Here is a 25688-nt window from a genome sequence, read left to right on the forward strand (position 1 = left end):
CCCCTCTCCCCGGGCCGGACCCGCGTCTACGGACGCGTTGAAATCCGCGCCGCGCGTCTAGGAGCATGACGGAGCCGGTTTATGCATCGCTCCGATCCGCTCCGTGCCCGATTTGTACCCGCTTCACAAATTACTTTTATTATTTGCTGCTACCAATTTTCCCCCAACCTGGTACGGTAAGCGATACCCTTTGCCTTTTTCTCTATCTTTGACGATTATTTCCCAACGGGTTTTTAAGGAAGCTAATCTGTGCGGGTAATCGAGAACAGCAGCAATAGAATAGGGCCGTAAATTGTATCTCCTCCGAAGGGGGGAGAAGAGACCCATACAATGTCCGTATCGGAAGCAACGGAACGATTTGTGCACTGCTGTACACAGACAGCAATCCCTAGCACCGGGTGGCTAAATTATTGAACCCATCAAAACCCCTTGGCGCTGTCTCGCGGGACTAATTGGTCGCGATTCAGTTGCGGGGCCACAAATCGGGTTACGATTTAAATTAGACTTTATCGATGATCGATCGATCACCCACACACGCACGCCCGGGCACGGGACAAATCCATGTCCCATGTCACCGAGTATCGGGACACTAAATTTGCTGCCCGTTTCTTTGCGGCAACGCGTTGCCACGCGTGCCACCATACAATCGCCCGGAACGCGTTTCGGATGCATTTATTTCACTCAAACTGGTCAGCCAGATTGACAGCCGACTAATTATGGGACGTTTAATGCATCGATGCCTGCCCGGATCGGACAGGCACACCACCCCGCATCGGTGATTTACAAGAGCCGGTGGAAACCGATCCGATCTGAATCATTGGTACCACACACTTTCATCAAGCGCAAGTAAAAAGAATGCTCAAGCTTTCGAGATGGAAGTTCTTTTCATTTTTGATCAAACATGTGTGCACTTGTGCGCTGACCGTTACGCGTTACGCAAATGCTCGCACATCGCATCGAAGTTCAATCGAACTCTTCACCAAAGGGTGCCGCCAAAATGCAGTTCGGGACATTAAAGAGTTGCAGCATGAACACAAGCACATGCGCACTGAAAGGAGAGAAAAAAGTCGCAAAAATCGTTACAAGAGATGCTTAATCCCTGCTTCAATGGTTTCGGTATCATGGTAAGAGTTGGTACAACACACAGCAAAAAAAACCATACACATGATCATTGGCGATCTCTTGGGAAGGAAAGTACAGACAAAAAACGCACTCGGATGCATATTACTGTACGTCACTGCACTTAGGGAGGGCTCTGCAAAGGGACGCACCGGGACGCGGGACCACCGTCACTATCTTGCGTGGATGGACCTCGAATCTTGAATCTCGCAAGCCTCCAACCGCCCAATCCTTCCAGTACAAGGCTCTCTGGATGCAGATCCACAGCGTTTGGAGGAGGACTTGTTCTCGAAGTAGTGAATGAAAAAAACAGAATGCAAAAAGACACTACGCTCATCTATCGACCGGGTCCGTGATTTTCTCCAACCGGGCAAAACCACGGTAACCGGGGCAGATGCGTTTAATTCCTTCCCTCCGCCATACTCCGTGTCGTATGTCGTCTCTTTAGTTTCCTTTTTTTTGCACATATATGCCCCAGCGAATCTTACGAAAGTCTCCCACGAAGGTAATGCACTCGGCCGATCGAATTCTTCGCTTTCAAAGCCCGCCTTCAAAGAGATCCGCTTCCGATAAAATCAATATTCAACCCATTCTCGCGGCGAATTAACAATGGTCGCACACAGCGGACACACGCTTTCGAGGCCGGATGCTTCCGTTTCTTGCAAAAGGATTTCCCTCGCGTGTGGGGGGAAGGATCGATTCCGTCTCGTTCCTTCCTTGCAGCCTGTAGGGTTTCCCGTACCTGATTCTGATACAATAAAGCGGCTCCACATGCCATCACCACCACCACCACTTCTTCTACCACTTTGAACAGGAGCTTGGGGAGTTTGGGGCGGCATGATTTTAAAAGCTTTTTTTTTTTTGTACAGCGCTTCACCCGCACCACGAGATGCGTTTGATTGTGGGGAGGTTCTGTGTTTACTTTTTCTCCTTCTATTTTTTGCTTCCCCTTTTTTACACTGCAAGTGCATCGAGCACCGGGGATGCATTGTTTGTGGATGCAGTGGATGCGCTTCCCCCTGGCAGGCAAATCCCGCAGAGGAGGTCAGCTCCAATCATTGGCCGATTGGCTACTGGAATGATTGCTGGAACTTCTCAATTCCTTCCACCTTCCACCCGGGCCTATTTGCTTAAAGTCTTTAACGGCTTATGTGTGTGTGTGTGTGGGATTAAGTGTATTTTTCTTCTTCTTTCTCTCTTGCTCTTTGTTTCTGGCAGCAAGCCGCACACACGGTAGCATACCAGAAGTTGTTCGAGATTATTAACCTATCCTTGCAGGAGAAAACATTTGCTTTATCGCACACGCTCGCTATTTACCTGCAAAGCGCAAAGGTACCGGCAAAGGATTAATGCGCAATGTACATAAACCGATACCGACGGCTTTCGTTTGCCGTCCCTTTTCTACCCTTTCAGCTTTCGCCCCCGCGCCAGGCGGGCCTTTTTCATTGCTCTTTAACGCGAAACCGATAACACGATAACTGCCTTGTGTTTGTGCTTCCTGTATCGCCAGTAACATGGAAAAACATTAACCTACACCTTCTTGTGATGTTATGGATTTTTGTGCTGCTATTACAGCACAAGGAGGAGATGGTGATGGAAAATATCGCTTCTGACTGCAAAAGCTCATAACGAACGCCCTCACAAATCGCCTTCAAGTGTAACGCGCACGCACGCGGGGAATGTTTAAAAACATTCCACAATTGAGCTTTGAATTAAACGAGCGCAGCTTAAATCAAAGTATTATCTTGTTGCTGCCCCCCCGGGCATCATCCCCCAGCTCTCCTCCCTACAGTCAACATCCGCCCGCTAGCGTGGGAATGTTTATTTATTTGCATTTATTTTATTTATGGTTCAATTTATTTGCTCGCCCGCTTTCTGCTCGGCCTCCCGTCGACGGCTCGCCGCGCTCGCTAATCCACACGATCTCGATTTGAACTGCATTTGTTGAGGCTGCTGCTGGTGCTACTACCACTGCGCTACTGCTACACACCGGAGGCACCGCAATCGTTGATCGCCACCGAAGCGGTAATCGATCGGCGTTTGTGATTTGTTTTTCGCATGTGTTTGCGCTTGCGGTTGGGCACTGCAAAGCGGGTGAAGTGATTTTTACGGGACATAACATTTTATTGCGCGCACGAAATTTGGCTCTGGTTTGGGCCCCGGCACAGAAACGCGCAAATCATTTCGTGATATTAATCGCAAGGGGGAAAGGGGTGGATGTCGAGGAAATCTCCCGATGGCAGCAATGCCGCATTTGCTCGTATTAAGTTGCTAATTACCCAAACGCCTGGCGGCGGAATCGATTAACTGTGGATGCCGTTGCCCGGGAAACATTCGCAACTACTAAACGATTATGATGTTTTGCAGCAGCTGATTGGATCAGGGGGGGAGGTGTTCAGTTACACTTGAAGGGGTGGAAATGGAAGGGGAACAAAAATGTGTTTTCATCATTCGGCATCTCTCGGGTTCACTGCCAGCGGCATCTACGGTACGGGTGCGCTCGCTCGCGCAATCTAACGAATTCAATTGATATTCGCTCATTAACAAATACAAGACGCCGATTAGATGGCAGATATAGGTGTGCTGGAAACGCTTCGGTGCTTGTGGCTGAAAATAGTTTTCCCTCGGCCCCTTTTCTATCTGTTCGGCCGATAATGGAATAATCATTCCGAACAGTAGCCACTATCCTACCGTCCATTTCATCTGAATCTCCGATTAGTTTTTTGGAAAAAGGAAAGACTTCAATTCGCTACGGCATCAAGTGATGAACGCTCATTTCCTGCAGCACACACGACCTGCGCGGACCCGTTAGGAAAAACCCGATCCACCTTTGCACGATTTATCACACAAATAAGGGGGAAAACTTGGGACAGCACACCAAAAAAGGCCAGTTTGCCCTTTTTCCGCATCATTAAACGATGTTAAATACGCTCCATTTGTTCATTGATGATTGAGTTTCCTTACTTTTAGGTATTTTTTTGTTGTTTTTGTTTCAACCTTCTGTTTCGTGCTCTTCAGATTTCTGCGCATCAGAATCGTTACCACGAACAAAAGCTGCGTATTTTAGCCCATTACCACCGTAACCGATCGATTAACCTACAGAGCACTGACTCCAGCAGGTGAACTGTGACGACTAAGTTTGTTTGTATGTGTATGTTTGTCTTTTGGTTCTTTGTTGCACACTGTTTTAAGATTTCACGCGAGCAATTCAAATTTATGTTTCAGGTTTTTGTTTTGTTGTAAAATAATAAACAATTAGAATTAAACGATGGTTTAGCCAACAAATGCTGGAAATTAATATGAACTTTGCATTTAATTTTTTTAGAGTTAACATTTTTATTATTTTCCATTTTTTAACTAACCTCTTCTCAGCTAGAAAGGCAATATCCTATCTCTATACGCTGTGAAAGTAACAGCTGAATTTTCTAGCATCACTAATCCATATAGGTATTGAAGATTTGAACTTAATTTGATTCGTTCATGGCTTAAATATACATCATAAGATTTATCATCTGCCTCAAGGATTAATTACGCAGAAAATAAACAAAATTAAGAAAAGACCACAAGTCATCTTAAGAATCATCTGTCTCCTGTATACACAGAGAATCATCTAACTCTCTTTATAAGAAAATAATTGTAAAGGAAATAACTATTGCCTGTTTTAATCAGCACAAACACAGCGTGTAGCAAATTAACCCTTTTTTAATCGTTCCCAACACAATCTACAGTTTACTCCAGGAAGATTCCCAGCCATTGCATCCGTTTTTGCAATGTTCTTAAGCACTGCACTCCGCCATATTAGGACAAATCGTCAGCGAGATTGGGAGAATTACATTTGCAATAATAATAAAACAGTTCCCTTTTCAAACGAAAAACAAAAACTAACTACTAAAACATGGTACATCATAAAAGAGCGCGGGTTAAAGCCATCCAACAAACCAGCACAGCAAACACGACCCGGTTCGGAAGCTTCAAACGCGTCCTAAAATATGTCTGCCGCCCAGCAATTCTGTCGCCGTCACAAAAACGTTACCCAACCGGAGGCTTCCAGACAACAGCACGTTCAAAATGTTGAGTTCAAACTCTCGAACGGTCATCATTAGAACTGCGCTCGCAAGCGGCTCGCAAAACGGACCAAATATCATCTCAACTGCATTTTGCCAAACATTTAACGGCACCCCGCGTCAGACACCATTAAACCCCCGGGGATGGGCTAGCGGGTTGGGCTGCCGGATGCGAGGCATTTTTAAGCACTTTTTTGTCGCCCCAAATTAGCGTCCTGCTCCCGATCAGCTTGCGTGGATTCTTGGGCAGTTATACTGCGCACGTTGATAACACAGCCTTGGCCCTCCGGTACGGTGGACAACCATTTAAGGCTCGCGGTGCAGAAGATGTGCCTTCGTACTGACTGGGTGGGTACAGCGAAACCTCAACGTGGTTCTACCAGGCATGTCCCGACCCAAGAGTCATAAAGAGTAAATGGTGCTTCGTTCGTAATCATCCGAAATGTTGCTGCACCGCCTGCGACCCGAATCCCCGTTCCGTCCGGCTATGTAAATAATGTGTCTAATTTTTATTTTTATCGCCCCATGTACTTGGCCGGGGCAGACGCTTTTCTACTGTTTTCATGTTTGGTTTCCAGTTTACGACCTGGATTTACTCTCCCTTCCTTGTACACCACTCTCCACCGCCGACAGTATCAGTCTCAGGTTGATTAAATTGTTTCGAACTCGACTCGATCGCAACAGACAAAACCACCAAGCGACGAACCCGACTCGCGAGAGCCCACTGACGGCGGCATACTAACGGGCTCAAGATTTATTGTGATATTTGTCAATTTACAATCAACTACTAAATTTTACTATCATTTTCGCCTGCGCAACCTACAACGCGGCACGGGCACAATGGGCAAGGCGAGGGACGTTCGCCGCCATTCGCGTTGGAAGACTTAATCCAAAATCCCTGGTCGCCCTTTCGCCAATCGATCTGCGACGCCTCAATAGACGAATTGAAGTCACCCCGAGCAGGGGGGGGGGGGGGGGGGGGCGGGAAATTACGGATACGGCTCGAGATTTATGTTGCGCACTGCCGAACGAAGTTTTCCTTTCATCCACACCGGCACACACCGGCTGTGTAGAGCTGTGTGGCAGACGGGGACACACACAACTGCTCCGGTGTGTGCCGGTGCGATTTGCCCGCGCGTTTCTTCCACCGCCCAAGAGCCACTACCCGCCCGCGTGCACTTCAGGCAGGCAAATCGGGCCGCAGCGTGCCCGGCGCTCGAGTGTAAAAGTATTATTATACAACACACTTGCAAAGATTTATTGCCCCATTTCTGGACATTATTTACCTCCACGCCCCGCTAGAGGCTAGAGGCATTCAAAGTCAAAGCAGCGCGCTGCGGTCCGACCGATTCGAAACGGCAAATCGACAATTCTGTGATTTTCATATCCCCCCCATCCCATGCTCCACGCTTTCCCAGGCACTTGAGTGATCATCCGAAAATATCCGCTGCCCTTATCCCTTTCCTCTCGCATTCAAATGCTGCAATGTTTTCCGAGTGAGTTTCCCAACCACGCCGTCTGTCGTCCTCTCTCATCGACACTCGTCCCAGCCTCTCAACATACAAGTGTGTGTGTGTGTGACAGAGAGCGAAAGAGAGTGTGCGATCGCGCGTTTGTTTATTGAATTTATGATGATCAATATATTTGAGGTTATGTTATTATTATACCCCCGGCGATCGTGGTCCATTATACACGATAGGATGCACTATCCGATCGCCGATCAACGGTGCCGTTCGCCACCCTGTTTTTTTTGTTGTTGTTGCGAAAGTGGCTGCCGAGCCGAACGCTTAATGCACACATGCACCGCCGCATGTAAACGCTTATCGAATCTATAAATTTTCATAAATTTCTCCCCCACCCATTCGCTCGCAGTGCTCGATCGTAATGTCTTCATTAGAATCTATTTATCTACAATTTACTTAAATTGTCGCGATTTACTTCGTCCGGGCCGGGACGCTTTTTGTGGCAAACAGGATGTTTTGCCGCCAACCAGTGCCTCCCCCCCCCTCCTCCCACGTCTTCCTCACCTTTGGTTGTCGTTGTTGTTACCAAAAAAGGGAAAATGTGGTATGTAATGTGGTCTCCGTGTGGTTGTAAACTGCGCGTGCCCTGTTCGTGCTATCAGGGCTGGGAATGGGGGGTGGGGGGGGGGAACAGTTTTACAGCGTCCGAGGTGGGATTATCCCTTCCTATTGAACGCCTAGCAGCTCCGTGGGATCGATACATTTTGGATACCGAGGGAAAGATTTCAACGACCTGTTACGGGGAAGCGTACGGTTAGGAATCGTTCAGAGGTCAAGCAGGTTTAACGGGCGTTTGCTCGATCGTTGATCGTTCGCTTGTTGTAAAGAGGCAGCACTAAAGAGCCAATTTGTAATCTGTGTATCACACACACACACACACACACACACACACACACTTGCATGATCGTGACCTAAAGGTGAGTTTCAAGTCAAGTACGTCGTTGATGTACAGAGGTGCAATTTATATGGCGAAGGGAAGCGCTGCTCGATTGCAGCGCTGCATATGAATAATTGCGGGCTGAAGATGAATACATTATTGGTGAGGCTTGCAGGGAGGTGTTGAGAGCGTGGTGACATTTAATATGGGAAATTTATTGAAAAAAATGTTTCAGTTTCGTACGACGTTAATGTGTTCTTAAGATAGGTCTTGTATTTAAGCAATCAGGAATCATTATTAAATAAGTATCAACGCCATCTAGCGCACAACCGGTCACAATCAATAGTTCCTTATGATGATCTTCCGCGCTTTAACCGTTTTGTTTTTTATTACAAACTAGTTACAAATTCTTCACATGTCATTCTTCTGTCTCCATTCCGTTGCGACACCGCTTCGCTCCCTGCACCGCCCTGTTCAACAGTTTATAAATCAATTTCTCACGCCGCAGCCGAAGTTTGTGAAATATTTCCCAACACCGCAGGAGAAATGTTCGAATTAATGAAACCCATCAGTCAGCGCCGCTCCCTCCTGCTGCAACTGGTACCATCGGAACGGATCGAAACGGAAAAATTAAATCCTTTGCTTTGTTTTGTTTCTTCACCAAACACCTTCGTCGGTTCACCAGCAGGACACCCGGCAAAACCTTTTTTTTTTTTTTGGCTGCTGCTGTTTGCTGCTTCTCGAGCGATTCCAATTCGATCGACAGCCTATTGCGGGAGCGAAGGTTTGGCGGTGAAGCGAAGCAGGGCAGCCCAATTACATGACAGCCGAAGTCCCGATTGAATGCTCAGCGAAAAAACGGGGCTTGCGAGACACGTTGCGTTGTGTCTGGGTTTAAGTTCAATCTCTTCCTTGCTTGGCCGCTGCTACCGTGGCTGTGACGATTAAGAATCGAAAGCGGGGAGAACAGCAACAAAAAAAAATACATCGAAGCGGCAAACGGTGTAGGGTGTGCGGTGGACCGAATGAACTCATTTACATTCAAAACCGTTTAGCTCGAAACGCAAAGTCGCTACTGTGCGTTCGATAATTTATCAGTTTCAAATTTAAATGGCATTCGCCTTTTTTATCCCGTCAGCCCTTTTCGGTTCTTTTCGTCTTTTACCCTCCTGATTCGTTCTGTTCTATCAAGTGGCTCTTCACGATGGCACATGGCAATGCTGCTCCATGCTACCTAATCGAAACCGAATTCTTTGTTTTTCTTATTCCCAAGCAAGTATATCACTCTTTTCTTCTGTTTGTTCACTTTTTTGTGGTTTTAATTAAATCCTTATTATAATCTTAATTCTTATATATTCTTAATCATATAACTTTTCCAGTAGGATTTGTGTAACATTTAGCTTATTTTTTAAGCATCATCGAATATATTACCTTAAGTTCATAATTATAGTATGATGGGCGATGATAGTTTAAATTCAGTTGAGTGCATGTTAAATCCCTTGGATCGCTCCACTCTCTATCCCAAAGCACCGTACGCTCATGTTTACTCATATTTATCCTAATCCATCGCTCGGTGGACTACCCCTCAGGCCGACTCAATCTCAATCATGCATGCAGGCTCAAAGGCCCACATATCGACGCACGGTGGCATATTCAAAGCACCTTCGGCACATTCCAACAGCCCGACAGCCCGTTAGCAGCGTGGTTAATGTTTCGTGTGACTTGGCGTTTTTTCTTGTGGCTGCTACCTAAGCACCACCATCTCCCACACGGGTTTGAGTGCATACACATTTCTCCAATCAAAAGACTCCCTCTGCTAATTTGCATTCAATCAAATGCGCGAGGTTTCTAAACTCTACGCTCTGCATTTTTTGGATAGTTTTCGTTCGATGGTACTGAAACACACGCTGTAGCAGACCCTACCACTGCCATTTAGGCCGAGGCTTTCGGTTTCGATTCGACCGATTACCACAGATTAGGGCACTGCGATAGAACGCTCCCGACCGGTCTCGTCTCGGACTGCCTTTTTGATTTATTTCGATAAACTCTAGTGCTCACCCAACCACTATCGAACGGGCAGCAGCACACTGATCGATCAAATCGATCGAGCCGCAAATGCCGACTACAAGTTTTCAGGTGCCGTTTTCGGGGTGCCTTCCCATTTTCGATTCCTGCGGGCCCCGTGACAGCCATCATGATCGGGCTAGTGGGCTAATCGTTGATACAGGGGGGAAGAACAGGGGTTTTTTAGAAATAAATTGTAACAAAATGAACACCCGAAAACGGACTCGGCACCGTCGTCATCGTCGTCGTCATTGGCTAGCCGAGTCGTTTTGATTTATGCAGATCAATCACGATCACTACTAAAAGGAGCAAGCCTTACCTGTTTCTCTTTTCCTCGCCTCACCTAATAGCATGCGTAACTTGGAAGCTTTGGTGGTTGATTTTAGGTTGTCCCCACTTTGCACACATCGACCTAAGACATTCCAAAGTCTAAGTCTCCGCCCGAGCGGGGAGAGCTAGCCAAAAGGTAGCCGTACAGTAGCCGGCAGCAGCACCGGCCAGGGAGATAAAGGGAGCCTGAAAAACCCCTCACAATGGGTCCCGCGAGCCGATATTTCAGCACCGCACCTAATAAATATTTAAATTTGCTTCAATCAATCGCAAAACGCCTTCAAGGCCTTTGATTGATTTTCTAATTTCACGATAACGGTCGCTACCTGAAAGACGGGACTACTCACGGGCTCACACTCAAAGCCGGCGCGCGGTAGCGAGACTAAATAACAACCTTCCAGTGGTTTTCGGCCGGTGGGGAGTTTGAGTTTTCAGGGCAAGAATATTAAACGAAACCTCACGTTTCGACGCACACACACGGGGCCCTAATTATTGGTGGGTCCCTTTAATTCTAGTCCTGTGCGTTTCAGATACACGTCTCGAGGGACAGGACGTATCGGGTTCGATAGAATCCACTATGGTAAAATTGATCGATCTTGCTTTGAATATTTGATTAAGCTGTTTTTTTCGAATGACAACTGTGTGCTGCATTTTCTCGATAACTGTAAACTATATTATCGCTCTCCTGTCTGGAGCAGTTTTCTACATAAAGGCGTGAAGCCCTGTGGCAATCCTTTTTGCTATGAATTTTAAGACAGCAGATATCATATTTCCAAGGAACTGATACACATTAACATTCAATGATGATGTTATTATTGATTGGCAATAGTTTGAAGACACGAAGTATCGTATTGCGAACTAGGTTTAGAAACATCATTATTGAATAACTTCAACTTGAATTCAATCCTCGGTTCTTGTTCTTGGATAAACGCATCATTAAACAAACGGATGAACTGCACCAAAACCGATTGGAAAACGAAGTTCATGTATTCCCTTGAAATATGTGTACGTTCTATTCTCGTTCATTTCTCCCATTTCAAATGAGAATTAGAAGTTAGCTTATTATGGCAGAGTATGAAAAGTCATGTACAATATATCATTATTTATTTAATAGCTGCAGGCAAGATTTAAGCCCAATTTTGAAACATCGGGTTCAGAAGATCAGCATCAGGAAGTTCTTAATAATTCAGCGTAAAGTTGTACTAATTTATGTTTAAAATTTTTAACAATGCGCTATGGCCTAGTCATTGTAAAGTTCGAATAGATAGAATTTGTCATAAGATAATACATCTCTTCAAGACAAGGACAAAGAAAAATGTTTCTATAAATGTCAAGGTTCCTAGAATGGTGTACTACAGTCTAGTTCAGATTGTTTTAATGCTATTATAAGCTCAAATCAACATCAATTTTTCTACCTATTCCGTTTGAATGTAAGTTCATCCATAATAATCAACAAATAGTAAGGAAGCCTCTTTTTAATGTTTTCACAACGACTAACAGACCATTAAAACTGTTGACTTATTTACGCGGTTGTATGTTCAAATCTTGACGCATCACACGAAATCAAACTAACAAACATCTCCAACGCCGTGCTAGGTTCATTCATCGCACAACCGAGCCCGCTTCCTCTCTCCACAAAGCGAGCTCCATTCTTGCGGCAAGTGCACGTTTTCGGTTGCGTTTTAAATTATATTACAATTATAATTAAAATACCATCTTCCTGGCACCGCGCAAGCACTCCCCAAAACGGGGTGGAGCACAAAACTGGTCGGGGAGGTTGTATTTGCCGACCTCACGAGCTCACTGTTTCAAGCGTCAGTCATTCTCAGGTGGCTGCTGCCTGCCCGTCCACTGATGAACCTTACGCTTCCCCACAGAGAAAGCCTGGTAGAGGGATGACGGAGCAGCATCAGCCGACAACAGTTTCATCAATGAATATCATATCGTTCAGCAGCCCGCACTTGCAGACCCGTGTAAGGGGTCCGGATAGCGGCTTCAATTTTCCACACTGACCTCAGCCTCTCAATCATTAGCCATTATCGTGACTGGAGCAACCTCATTCACGGTGCCGTGACCGAGCTGACAGGGCAGCCCTTTCGCCGGGCACGTCGCGGGGCACGTTCGGTAGCACGTTTGTAAAATTGGCTCAATGAAATGAGCTTACCCACGAACAATCGGCGATATGATCAGGCCGAGGCAGAAGGCAAATCGATCTGCGCAGGACGAGCAGGAAGCTTGAGAATGGATCGTAAAAAAAGCACACACAGGCACACACACACAGGGCAAAGGATTCGAATGTACAGAGCGAGCACGCAAGCGGAATGCCAGCTCCAAAACCAAAGACAGATTTCCGCAAACCAACACAACCCGCAACAACCCCGAAGGCAACAACGGAGAGAAGAAAAAAAACCGGGCAGGCGCAGGAAAGCATAATTTCACGTAAAAACGCAAACCACAATAAAAAGAGCTGTCCGGCAAGAAACGGTGCAATTACTCGACGACTGTTGCTGCTGCTGCTGTTGATGCTGCTACTGATGCTGTCCTTCTGCCATTCTGCTTGCCCTCGGGACGAAACGTTCAGGATAACGTTTCGCTTTTGGATTTCTTTTTTTCGGTTTTTGTTTTTGGCATGCCGCACCAGCCCCGTAGGGTGCTTCCGAATTGCCTGTTGCCCTTTTTGCTTCCCTTTGTTTTAGCGATCATTCCCTTGCTTTATGTGTCTGTGTTGTGCCGTTGTGTTTGCTCCGTTTTATTTTCACGTTTTTAATTTCAAGTCCTTTTGCCAGCAAATTTGCCTCCGTTGCACTGGATAACGATTTCCGGCTGCAGCTTCCAGGTCCAGTGCAGGCCGCCCTCCCCCAAAATCCAGTTTTGTGGAAGTAAAATCCATAATTGTACGCGCAAACGCGGGAGCTCAAGCAAAGGATAAGCAATAAATATGACCACACCTTCGATCCTCGGTAGCAGCAGCAGCAGCAGCAGGAATACAGCAATACTGCAGCTTAAATTAAAACACGAACGCGGACTGCGCCTCGCGAAAAGGGTGGTAACGCCAGCTAACGAGAAAATCACAACTGCAAACCAAACCACCGGTGAGCCAACCGCGCGTTACGAGTTGTTTTGTACTACGAGCGGGAGGAAGAAGGGGAAGGTTAAACGTTTTGCGAATAATTTAAACGTTTCCTGTGGTCATTCAAATTCCGTAGAACAGCGCCCAACGAATATCCCGCGGGCAGAGGGATGCGCTGCGATCATAAATTCACAACCCCCGGCCAACCAACCGACGCGCCTTTTGTCCTTTCGACGCGAACGTTCCTGCAATGTCCTTGAAGCTGTGCGTTCGAACGGTACTAAAACCAATTCCTGCTCGTTGTGTGTTGTGTTGGATGCTGCAAAACTCCTCCCCAACTTCCGGCGCAGCGTCGGATTCGAGCGTCGTTAAGAAGCATCCCAAAATAATTGGTTTTCAAAACGTGCACCTGAGCGCATCCCGAAATACGCAAACACTCTGCAATACTCCCCAGTATTAGAATTCGGCAAAATAATTGTAAATAATTATACAACATTAAATGCGCCAAAATTAGAAAATAAGGGTAGTGAAAAATTCGCTTATTTTCGAAACAGCAAAACAGCCTGTCCCTACAATGAAGCAAACAGGTGGCTGGCCGTATCGAAGGCTGTGCGGTTCATTAAAACTAAAAAGCAGTTAGAAACACACGACCACAAGCAGCATCCGATGCGCTAACCATATCTTGCGCTCGGTACAGTTGCTGCAAAGTTCCATTCATGTTTCTGTCCCCATTGCTGGCCGTAGCAACCGTGCAACAGGCACACATCGCCCCCGGGTGCAATCTGGCCGTTAAAACAAACTAATAATACAGTAAACGACCAAATGACGTTTGTAAATATGACTACTACCCACTGGCCTCCTCGCTCTGCCCGGTTTCATTGCCCCAACCCCCCAAGCGGTTGCCATCGCTTCTCGCAGAAACACAAAATCTCCCCTCACCAAACCTAATGCCTTCTGGGGCGTCTCCGTTTGGTCGGTCCATCTCAACTCGCTAGGTGTGTAACTGCGTGCGGAAAAGTGTAACTACCTCCTAAGAGGTGGTGGTGGTGGGAGGTTACCAGGGCAGGCAGATCGGGTTACCGTCGACCATAAACACTTGCTACCCGTTGGATCGGGCTGCCTTAATCACGCACACAGGAAATGAGAGACGCGCTAGCGCTTCAGCTTTACTGCCGAAGATCACTGCCCTCCGGGCGGAGGCAAGGAGACTTCGTTTCACGCACGGACACCCCGACCTCCCTTACCCGCTTCATCCGAACGAACCAAGTGCGAGAACTTTAATTTGCATGCGGAACGAAACGGAGCAGTGTAGCCTGAAAACTGCCACTAAAAACCGGGCAAGATCGGCCAATTTCCCCAGGCCCGCCCGAGATGACGGTACGGAGATGAGCTGGCAGTGCAAACCGTATGGCCGGCCCACGGTTACGATCCGTAATTAAAAACGTATACGGCGCATCGCTTAAAAATTGAATCATAAAACCCGATGCAAAAAGGCAGTGGCGTCGGGCGCCCTAGCGGGGCCAAAATAGTTATCCCATTTCCGGTCCCATGGCGGATTCTCCTCCGGTCGATGCAGCTCCGGCTACACTAACTGGCTACAAAATTGCAAACTTGAGTGCGTACCTCCTTTACAGGGCGTGTGGTTTTACAGTACAGTACAGGTTTGTGCAAAAGTGTTTTGCGAAGGAAATGAAACCTCCTCCAGCGCAAATCTCGAATTGATGGTATAAAAATATCACGCAAAGCACCCGGGGACACAACACGCGACACTTTGCACAAACGCTCTACGAACGCTGATAGTCGATCGCGTTCCGATCGCTGTGATAGCGTGATAAAATATATATCTTCAATTCTTGTTTGAATTAATCTTCCTCTGCTTCCACCACCAACCCCGAGGGGAGTGCAGCCAATCCCAAACTATGTGCCGTGCTCCACTTTACCAACACAGCATGGACCTCTTTTGTGACATGAAGGATTAATAATTATCGCTCGAATCATGTTCCAGCTGGCGCTTGTGTCTTTCATTTCATCCGTACAAGCCATTTTCGGGGGATTATTAGCTGCCTGTCGGTTCGTGTCGTACTGCGGCATTGAAGTCTTTCGTGCCACTTTCAATCGTTCGTTCAATCTCACGTGATTGGAGCACACTTTTGCGCTGCAAATTAAAGCAAAACTGTTTCATTGCTTTGATGGTATGCGTTTTTTTAACGACACACACAGCTTCCGATTGCCGTAATCAATAGTAATAAAAATCCCGAACGTTTGGATGATGGTATTGGAAAGATTACTGCCGGGATAAGTAAAACCCTTTGCGCACAGCAGCGTTTGCAGACCGTGGGCTGTCGTTTCAATTTGTCATCTAACCTGTCATATATTTATTATTTACTCTTTTACTCGACTTTTCCAGCTCAACAGTGTCGGCGCACGAAGACGGGCCGTTTTATTTGCCGTATCGAGTCTCTCTCTCTCTCTTGCTCTTCGTTTTCAGCAATCCAATAACTAAGCTTCCCGGTTGGCGTCGGTATATCTTCCTCCTCTCGAGGCTGCAGTAAAAGCCCTCGAGGGATTTTGTCGTTTTGAACGTTCGACTGGGGCCATTTTTTGTTGCTTTCTTCGTTGTCCATTCATTTCTCGCGCAACCACCACTACGACCAAGGGGTTTAAACGCTTCCCGGGAAGTGTACCGTGTTGTGTACCATCTTCCAGACCACGCACAGGATGCATGAACGGGCAGAACACAGTTACCTTGCAGTAACTGCAGCCCCTCGTGTGTGAGTGTGTGTGTCCCGAGGACATTGCGGACACTGTGAAATAAAATAATTAAACGTATGTTCCTGCCCTGCTACCGTACTGCTGGGGTTGTGGTTGTTGTTTTGCCCGATGCAATTGCAGCGACATGTTGCGGTGTGCGGCTCCATGATATATGTCGCCCCGGTTGTTGGCATGCGATCGGTTTGGGGCTGGTTGATCCTGGCGGTGTTGAACCATGGGAAAATGTGTTTTCCCCCTTTCTTGGCTTTCGCAAAGTGAAGTGATCGTCGTTAGCTGTTCGTAAAAAGTACTTATGCAGACACAAACACGTGCAGATACACACCAGCCCAGTCCAGTGGATCAGAATTGATCTCCCGATCGCATAATTACAGCTCTACACAAATGGTTTTTCCAATCCCACCTTGCCTCATTCCGTCGAATGCCTGATTTCGGAGCTGAAGCTCATTTGGAGGAGGCGCGATAATGCCACGATCGCGACTGATTGAGTCCGGGCTTTCGTTACCTAAAGCTAGAAACAATATCCGAACCGCGCCGAGAAATATTTAAAAAAGGAATCAAAATGCCGATATTCAATCTTTAATAAATCCCAGGCGTCATCCTACCTCAGGTGCGGTTTTGGCTGCAGACAACGAACGGCTCGTCGGCTGCTGCAACCATCTCCCCCAGCCCAAAAGGATCCCAGTTAAGTCATAACCATTTTCATCAAGTCACCATTCCCATTAGGCTTGGCTCGTTTTTGGCGTTCTGGTGGGTTTTGTATGATGGGTATGAGTGTGGGAGGGGAGGGAAACTGACCGCCCCGTCCAAACTAGAAAGTCATTGTGCGCGGCCCCGCCACCACAGTGACAGCGCAAAGTCGCGCCCGATACAGGGAGCAGACGAAACGAAACACACACACACACACAAAACCCAATCTCGCTGACCGCTGGTCGTGGCCTCATCATTTGATCTAAAAAACGCAACGCCGCCTAAGACTAAGGCTGACGGGCCGGCGCTATCACTCCCATATATCTCCTCCGGCACGAATCAGATCGCGCGGGCATTATTCGATTCGGTCCAAATCCGCTTAGCTAAGACGGTCCCGAACGGTGGCTTACTTCGCCTCAACGGACGGGCGACGGTCTCGGATCGCTCCAAAATTGGAGTGCCCGGGACGGACCGAGAGGCAGACTTGCTTGCCCCCGGGGGTTTGGCTGTGTTGGCTTTTACGGTGCTGCCGAAATTGCTTAGCCAGTTGCCACTGCCGCCAGTCTGCCGTGGGGCTTGGCAAAACAAATGATCAAATGATGACCGAACGGGATACGTATGGACGGATTACGGATTGGACGCGTTTTGGTGCTTGGGAGTTAGGTTGGGGTGCATGTGGAGGTTGCTCATGTATCAAGCGATCGGGGGCATTACAAAGCATTCTCATTGAGCGGTCTACTTATTATTAGTTAAGTCTTGTTTGTGGTTGCTTTACTTTAAATAAGTCGTTTCACATTGTTATAGTCGGGCTTTAAACAAACCTTAATTATGGGTAAATGATATATTTTTTATTTGTTTTATTCTTTTTTGCAAATGTATATTGCTACTGTCAGAAGACACGGCTAAGTGAAAATCCTTTATCATTACGATTGTGATTGTTTCTAATCTCTTCAATTCAATACGATTCTATTGGGTGCAAATATTGTCAAAAATACATCGAAATAACGATAGATTTGAATGCCTCCAAATGAAACGAACCTCAATGTTAAGACTTGATCTTTATTAAATCGCATTTAAGAATGTTTGTAAAGTATTTATGCGTATTTCATGTATTAAACAATATGTTATAATCACACTTCGTACCTATATAAAACTATATGTTTCTCTCTTTGCCTTCCATAATGCCCCACATTACCGTCTAGGACCAATCATCTGGCATTATCTACAAACTGTACATCGATCACGCAGGTCAACACAACCAGAGGGGGAAAAAAAGATTGACACGATACGGCAACATCATTTCTCTCCAATAGTTCATTCAATAATTTTCTTTTAACCAGCTCGTTCCCGGGCCTAGCCCCAAACCCATATCCTCTAATTCCATTTCAACCCCCCGCTCTCACACATTCAAAAAACCATACATCTCTGGCATACATCAATCTCAACACCTCAGGCGAGCAAATAATTATGTTTTCCTCCAACTCCAACTCTAACGTGACCGACAGACCCCAGGTGGTAGGACGCTTCATAAATCACTGTTTTAACTATCAGACCATCGCCCAAACCGTGCCCTTGTGAGTACGAACCAAACTCATTGAGAAAACCATCGGCTACCCATTCCTCGTACCACGCTGTACAGCATCTCCCCCGTATCCCTTGCAGACACGCACAGCCCAAATGCCAATGCAACGGGGTGTAACTAAATCGTCCCTAATTACGATAATTTCATTTCCGGTCCCAACCATCACGACACCACGCGGGGCACTGAAACAGATGAAAACGCAGCGACATCGTACGAACAGCACACGGACAGGCGGACGGTGTTGAGGTCGAGCTACACACGCACACAGAGACACACAAACACACATTCAGAGAGACAAAAACTAGTAAACAGCATGATTACCCACCCGGTGAAGAAACGACACGAACTTACAAACGACCCGAAATGGAACCGAAGCTTAAAATTCAACTGCGAAACGTGGCTTCGGTTCAACGTTGTTGTCCGTGTTTAGCACTTCTAATAAATGGGTTCAAATCGGAATCTGCCAAGGGTCATTTGAGAGGCAGAGAGAAAGAGAAAGGGAAGCTGAATCGTATTGAAATGATGATGATGATAATGATAGTTAGTTAACCTATGGCGCGGCTACTCTTTTGCTGTGCGTGACACTATGCACGATCAGGTTAACACGCGCTCTTCGCTCGAGCCAAAGCATTCAAGAAACGAAACCATCGATCATGACGATTTTTCCGCCATTTAACCGCTCAATACATATTGTGGAGCATATTAGAAGGGAACAATTTAAAGAAATCTACTCATTTATTTTATTTTTTTAGCTTATATTTTTATGAAACTATTACATGTTTTAGACTAGCAACGAATCATTTTGAAGACATCATTCAATTAAACATCTTCAAGCAAAGTTAGGACGATAAAATGTTTATTCACATCGACAAAAATGCTCTTCAAAACGATCCGGTCGAAGCTCTTTTATTGCGGTCCAAAACGATTTTTCACCCTTTTGCTACCACTACGCTGACTGAGGAATTCGACAATCTTGTAAAACACATCAATTTCTATAATGAAATTTTATTTTGATTGTTTTGATTCGATTTTTATGGCCTGACGTTGCTCTAACGGCTGCTGACGCCATGCGCGATGCGCTCTAGGTTCGTCGCTTGAGTCTTTCGTGTGCGTTTTTTGTGAGCGTTCTCCCACCTGAACGCTCCATTCATTCGTGCCCGCTCGGGGATTGCTTCACCCCCTGTTTACTAGATCTAAGCCACAAGTCATGAATGAAGTCCCCACGTCCCCAAGGCACGAGAGAAGAAACTACACACACGGAAAGGAAGCCGATCGGCTCGCTTAGTGTAGAAACAACTGTATGATGATCGCGTTTCTTTCCCCCCCCCCCCCCCATCATTTTGTCTCGTTTCGTTGTCATTCGCGCACGACACGACCAAGGGGCAGAGATCTTCTACCTGCGTCCCCATGCGGTAGCATCCAACTTACCCGGTAAGCAAGGAATTATAATGATGTTATAATTTATGGTCATCGCTTTTTGTCTTCGGCTCGTTGAAGGCTCGGAAATTCTGCGCACCGTGAGGCAGCGCTCAGCGCTCGAAACCATGTCGCATGATGATGAATGATAGGGGCAAGCCGTACAGCCAAACCGTCGTCACCCAGCGCGCCTAGATCTCCAGGCCGTGGTTCGCTATCACCGCGTAGCTTCTTGCTTCATTCTGCATGCTAGCGCTTCTCGCGTACACACATCCCACCGTACACAGTGGAACTGGAGCGATTTGACACGAGTCTCACCCGCGCTGCCCGAGAGCCGTTCGAAGCCCAGTATCGAAGCTTGAACGATCGAAACGCTGAACGAAACGACAGAAAATAATGGCTTTGACTATTAAACTTTTGCCATTTAGAAAAGAAGCAACCGCGAGCGGGTCCCTCAGCAGAAGATTCTCGCGCAAAAGGTGTACGCAACTGAGCTACTGAGCCAAACGAACAGCGCAGCGAAGGGCTGGAGGGGAGGGAGAGGGAACGAAAATGAACCTGATTAATGTTTTGTTTATGCTTCCCGGGTTTAGCTATTTTCTTCCTCACCAACAACGTCCGGCCCTGCGTGCCCAAATGGGTTACCTATTTTGTGTTGTCCACCACAATGGTGGTGATGCTTGCTTTATTTTATTTCTCGCTTACACTGCTCAGCTCATGTTCGCTATCGGGTACCGTGCCTGGCGGGCTTGAAATTGATGAAATGGTACACGAAGGGGTCAAAAACGTTGCTGCAAAAAAACAACAACGCCAAGGTGCGTGCGCAGCCAACCCCAATGGCCCATTTTAGACAGCGCGAGCTCATGGTTAATTGTTAGATATTGATGGAACAGATACCTTGTCTCCGTGTGGTTCTCTTTGGGAGTGCAAAAACTGATTCGAAAAATTAATTACTCCCACCCTCGTTTCCTCCACTCCCGATCCATTCCCTTTTGGTGGAAGTCGGCGGTGCTCGGGTCTTGTTTGACCCGAGATAGTGTACACGCCTCCGGTATAAATTCTAACCGCTGGTTGGCTTCTGTGTTTGTCTCCTGCCTGGTACACAAAGCTATCAACACATTCCTCACGCACACGCTCGCGCACGTCCGCAAGCTATCCAAAAACTGGGCTACAGGAGTGTTTTTTTTTTTTTTGTTGTTTTCGTTCGAAAGGTTAGCAAGCGGTTCGAACAAATCGCTCTACAAACGAGACGACCCTTTGGGGTTGGGAGGATCATTAATAATCTAAGTAGGCTAGAGCTGGATCACATCCATTCGGGTTGGACCTGATGCACTTTCAATGCTGACAAAAAAACCGTTTCGCGTTGGCTAATGAGCCTATTGCATGTGTATCGAAATTGACTTACAAATAGCTACGGATAAATAAAATCGATCGAAAGCGCAAAGATTAACGATATGAAACGTAATTCGCTGTGATTTGTTTTAAACGGATGCTTTTGATCGATTGCACATTTGATCGATTTGGTATTAGACTTAACCAATTAAGCTTAAGTGCCGATCCTGCAGCATAGACGTTCGATACAAGTCTCAAAGTAGGGATTTAATCGCATTCGTTCCAAAACCAGACATGCATGATCAGATCAATCGACACAGATTAAAAGGCAAAAAAAGTTCAATTTAATTTGTATTGTTTGTAAGTGATTGGCCAACAAATAAGCGACCTTATCACTGAGTTAAAATTAAAAATTTAATAACTATAATAATTACTAACACAACAAACAGCAACACAAACTTGTAGAGTGGTGCCAGTCAAATAACATGTAACGCTGATTAAATTTACGAACCATCGCAGTCACAGAGTCGTCCTCGCTATATGCACGTCTTATGAGGTCAGTTATTATCATTATATAACTACGGAACATGTTAGGAGGGACATTTATATTGTCTCTAGCCAATAGGTCTGGCAAAACTATCTCACCGACAATAAGCTTGAACATCGTTAAAAAGTACAAGACCTTAAAATAGTTTCGAACTCAATGCTTTGTCGACCATCGGGGCCGCATGAGAAGAGAATTAAAATTTCCCCAATCAATTTGAGCTCCCTTTCAATCATTTCCATTCAATAGCCTGAACATGAACCATTTCAGATATTCCAGAACATGAACATCAATTTCGTGCATCAATAATGCATCAAATTGCTGATGCTACAACCACTTTAATTGCTCCATCGTACCAAACGCTCCCTGTTTGTCTAATGCAAGGGTCTGATTAGAATGCTGCATTTAATTCCGTACCCGTGGCCGGCCGTACCGATAATTTCCCGAGATCCGTGATCAAAGCCGGATGAGCGAGAACGGTTCTGTGATCGGCTCTCGATCAGGTGCGTGACTTCATCGAGCCTATCGAACAGTTTTACGCGCCCGCACTGGATTGTTGCGCCGTGATAAAGAAATGCGCGTAAAGTCAGCGTACGCCAGCGTACGCGTAAACATGGCGCGATAATTACAAGCCCGTGATCTACACGCAATTGAACGAACGCTTAGAGGCTTTCCCCTCTCAGACTAAATCGGGCTCCCCGATGCATGAGACAATTGCTGCAGTGCGCCATTGTTTGTTTGTTTGCCGATTGATCGATGCCCACGTGCGGTGGTTTGCGTGTACGTCTCCGAAATAGCGTGTGCGTGATGCGTATGGTTTGGATTGGCGTCTTGTACGCGTACGGTTTACAATTTGGACGATATATCAGTTCCGATTTGATCGTACTGAGGTTGAATGTGGCTCGAGGTGCTGAAAACCATAATTCAATTGTTTCTCTGTATCCACTACAAGCTTACCTACGACAAGCGCTACTTACAAGTGGAAAAATTCGTACCACGACCCTATAATTATTTATAAAATCACTTCAGATACTAATTGCGTGGCGTGTCGTGGACACATTGAGCACAAAGATACGCACAAGATGCGGTGAAAATTCTCTTCAAAAACAGGAAAAAACACTCGTTACTGCAGACAGAAAAACACAATAAAATAAATAAATGCAATCATTAAATGTCCATTTTGGTGTCAGGTGTGAAAACGCGACATAAAGGAGGGTCCTTGTTAAACTGTGCACACTTGTGTTCGCAGGGGCAAAACCTCCTGCAGTCAAACCGGCATGTGATCCGTACCGTTCCGGTTACGGCGGCACGTGTAAAATGGAGATTGGTGCGCATTTTCAATCGTCCGCAAGTGCGCGGTCGTGCGCGGTCGCAAATCCACAAACGCTAGCCAGACTCCTTCGGCTCGGCCCCGGCACTGGATAGTGACACGTAAGAGGCAGCATCCATCAGCGGGCGCAATCGTACGCATCGTCCCGTCCGTTAGCTGCTGCCCACCGATTACCATCGGTAGCTCAAGACGGCAGTCCGCCCCAAACATGGTCAAACTCTCTTTCTCTCTCCCGTCCTTTTGCCCGGCGCAGGGTGAGAATGCAAAAAACGTGTTACACCGTGGCGAGGTGTAAATTGTCGCACTTTATTCTTTTCGGAATCATTCACAGCCACAGTCTGTATGGCCTGCCCCTCAAGCACCTGCATTGTAAATATATGGTGCCTCACAAAAAGGGGAAGCATGATCAAAACCGGGTCGTTTATATGTGAATTTCGTTCGTTTGTGCCGGTTTTACGTTCACGCTGCCGTGGTTTAATTTTTGCGCTCCATTTGCTGACTGATTACGAATTCTGTCTCCATGCGTTTTGTTGGCACGGTAGCAGAGCAAGCATTCATTTCCGCGTGCTCGAATCGAACAACTTTTTTTTTTTGTGTTAAAAAAGCGAAGAACCTGTTCAATCAAATTATTCCCTTAATCAGCAATGCGCAGTTGTTCGGCTAAAGTAACAAGCATTGCTCAGTAAAAACACGACGTAAGCAATATTAACATTTTCTTCCATTTATTGATCATACTACACGCCTCACATTTGCTTAAACGAAACACTAATTACTCTTTCACTTATCAACCACTTTATTGCCATTAAAGCTACCGAAATGATAATTACCCTATAATGCGGCACAATTAACTGCATTAAATGTCATCCGCTAACCATTCCCTGCTTAAAGACGAAAGCAAAAAAAAAGCAAGCGACGAACCCCCACAACACAACAAAAACCACCCCGCGCGACGGTGGTGGGCAGCGCGTGACGAAACAATAACCAAAACGTTACCACCTCCAAAACAATTGGCCCTCTTTATGCAAAACACCACCGAAAACCTTACCGAAACCGAACAAAAGAAAGCAACGCATAAGCGGGCGCAACGCGGCAACCAATCGGAAAGCGACTGGCTGTTTAACGACCGCTGCACAAATCATAGCGATCGGCCGTGATCGACGCTAACGACGGCGCCGATTGGATCGTGGTGCCGCTTGCGACACATATTGCCACCGCCACACACTGCCAAACAATGCAGGTGGGACCATTGCCTGGGCGCAGGCAGCAGCAACGGCAATCCAGTCACAATGCACCCCATACACCGGTGGTTGATCGCGAAAGTTCAATACGCGACAGAAAGGTTCGTTGCTTAAATCGAGTCAAGTCTTTTGTTTTGATGTACAAGAAGCAAGAGGAAAAAAATCATTCCCCTTAGTGTACGAACTCGTTCGAGTTGGCGCAGCTGCACGTTCGCCTTTGTGTGCGTCTCCCCCCCTCCCTCAAAAGCTTGCAGTGAATTGAGGCGGAGCAGAGACGACGAACCCCCGACAATGCTGGAAAAAAGCTCCGATCTTTCAAACCGTGGGGTGAGTTTCGCGTCGACTTCGGCTTCCAGCATCGGAACACACATACACAGAGACAGGGGTGGAGTGAGCTTTTGCTGCTGCTCCCCAGCTGTGTGCCCTTCTCTGTTCAATCACTTCTTCCCTTCGCGGTTCATTGCTACCGTGCGGGCCCGATGATCGGTTTCCGATGCTGCGCTACCGATCGGTAGTGTTTGAAGGGTGGGGGACATGGGAAGAAGAGTGATGGAGTAGGCTGGGAGGCCTCCCATATGCCGTGCGGAGAAGATCGGAAGGTCACGGCTGGAACGCGAGCATCTCGCGTGCCCAGTATCGATGCGAACGCTGAAACAAGTGGGTCCCCGTGGACGGACAGACAGATTCGAGTACGAAAGGCGTGTGTGCGATGTGTTTTGGTTCGCAAAAAAGGTACGCGCAATTTCGTACGACACCAAGTGTTGTGTATTCGTTATGCGAGTGAAGTTTTTGATCTCATTTGCGATGCGATAAACTGCAAATTTTGAATGAAAAGTGTGAATGAATGTGTTTTTTCTCATTTATGTTCATGAGCTTAGGTACACAGAAGAACAAAATAACACATTAAAACTCGTTAAAATGATAAACTGAAAGCAAAACATGTGAAATCTTGTGAATGTGTAATTTAAGGAGAAAAAAAGCTTAAATGCTCAATCAGTTGAATTCAAACGTGTAACACTTTGGTTGTCAGGCTGCCCGCATAAACAACATAATGCACGCAAGGAAGTGAGAGCGAAAAAAAGGGCATACCAGTGAAACATAAAACCCATACAACAACACTAAAAAAAAAACAAAAACGAACGTTTAAACGAAGCTGCTCAAAAACAAAAACGACTCGGTACCACACAGCTGCCACTGTTTTGTAGTTCGTACGTCAAGGATCGTGATTGATAACCGGTTAATTAAGCTTCGGCAACCACCGGTCGGTACACGCCGGGGGGAACCAGCGCTCGGTGGCAGCGTCTGCCCGCTTACCCCTTCCCCACACAAACCCCCATTGTGGTAAAGGAAACTTCAACCGATGGAGACGTGTGTTTTGATACCGCAGGAATTTGCCCTGGCCGTGACAGGTGTCGGCGCTCGTCACTCGCCGGAACAGACGGCCACCGTTTGGTCCAGCGTGGCGATCCCCCAGGGACGCCTGTGCTACCCGTTCCAGGGCACGGTACGGATCGACAACCTGGCCATCTTTAGCGCACTGCCCGAGGATGATGTAAGTAGCTCCCGTCACGCCACACCAGCCTCTGCATGTGCAGAACAGAATGCACAGAATTTTGTTCACCACCACCGCGCAACCAAAGCACCACTTCGGTATTTGTACTCCATTTTTTTGCGCTCTACTTCTGTGACGCTTTGCTGCACACTATTAGCTGTGAAGGTTTTCTTTTTTTTGTGTGGTGG

At 46.6% G+C, this 25688-nt stretch overlaps 1 protein-coding gene across 3 annotated transcripts in view; it reads left to right on the forward strand.

The window, feature by feature from the left end:
• Positions 1-25688, forward strand: part of LOC120954785 (zinc finger protein 235-like) — a 241899-nt gene that overhangs the window by 196537 nt on the left and 19674 nt on the right. The window contains exon 1 of one of the 3 annotated variants that reach the window (XM_040375025.2): positions 24128-24680. The exons of 1 other annotated variant lie outside the window; for it this stretch is intronic. In XM_040375025.2, the coding sequence (XP_040230959.1) occupies positions 24588-24680 (93 nt within the window). In that variant the 5' untranslated portion in view covers positions 24128-24587. Of the gene's footprint in view, positions 1-24127; positions 25501-25688 lie in introns of those variants that run through there. One more of the 3 variants, XM_040375024.2, reaches the window with a different exon arrangement.

Source organism: Anopheles coluzzii, chromosome 3 (assembly GCF_943734685.1).
Source record: "Anopheles coluzzii chromosome 3, AcolN3, whole genome shotgun sequence".
NCBI lineage: Eukaryota > Metazoa > Arthropoda > Insecta > Diptera > Culicidae > Anopheles > Anopheles coluzzii.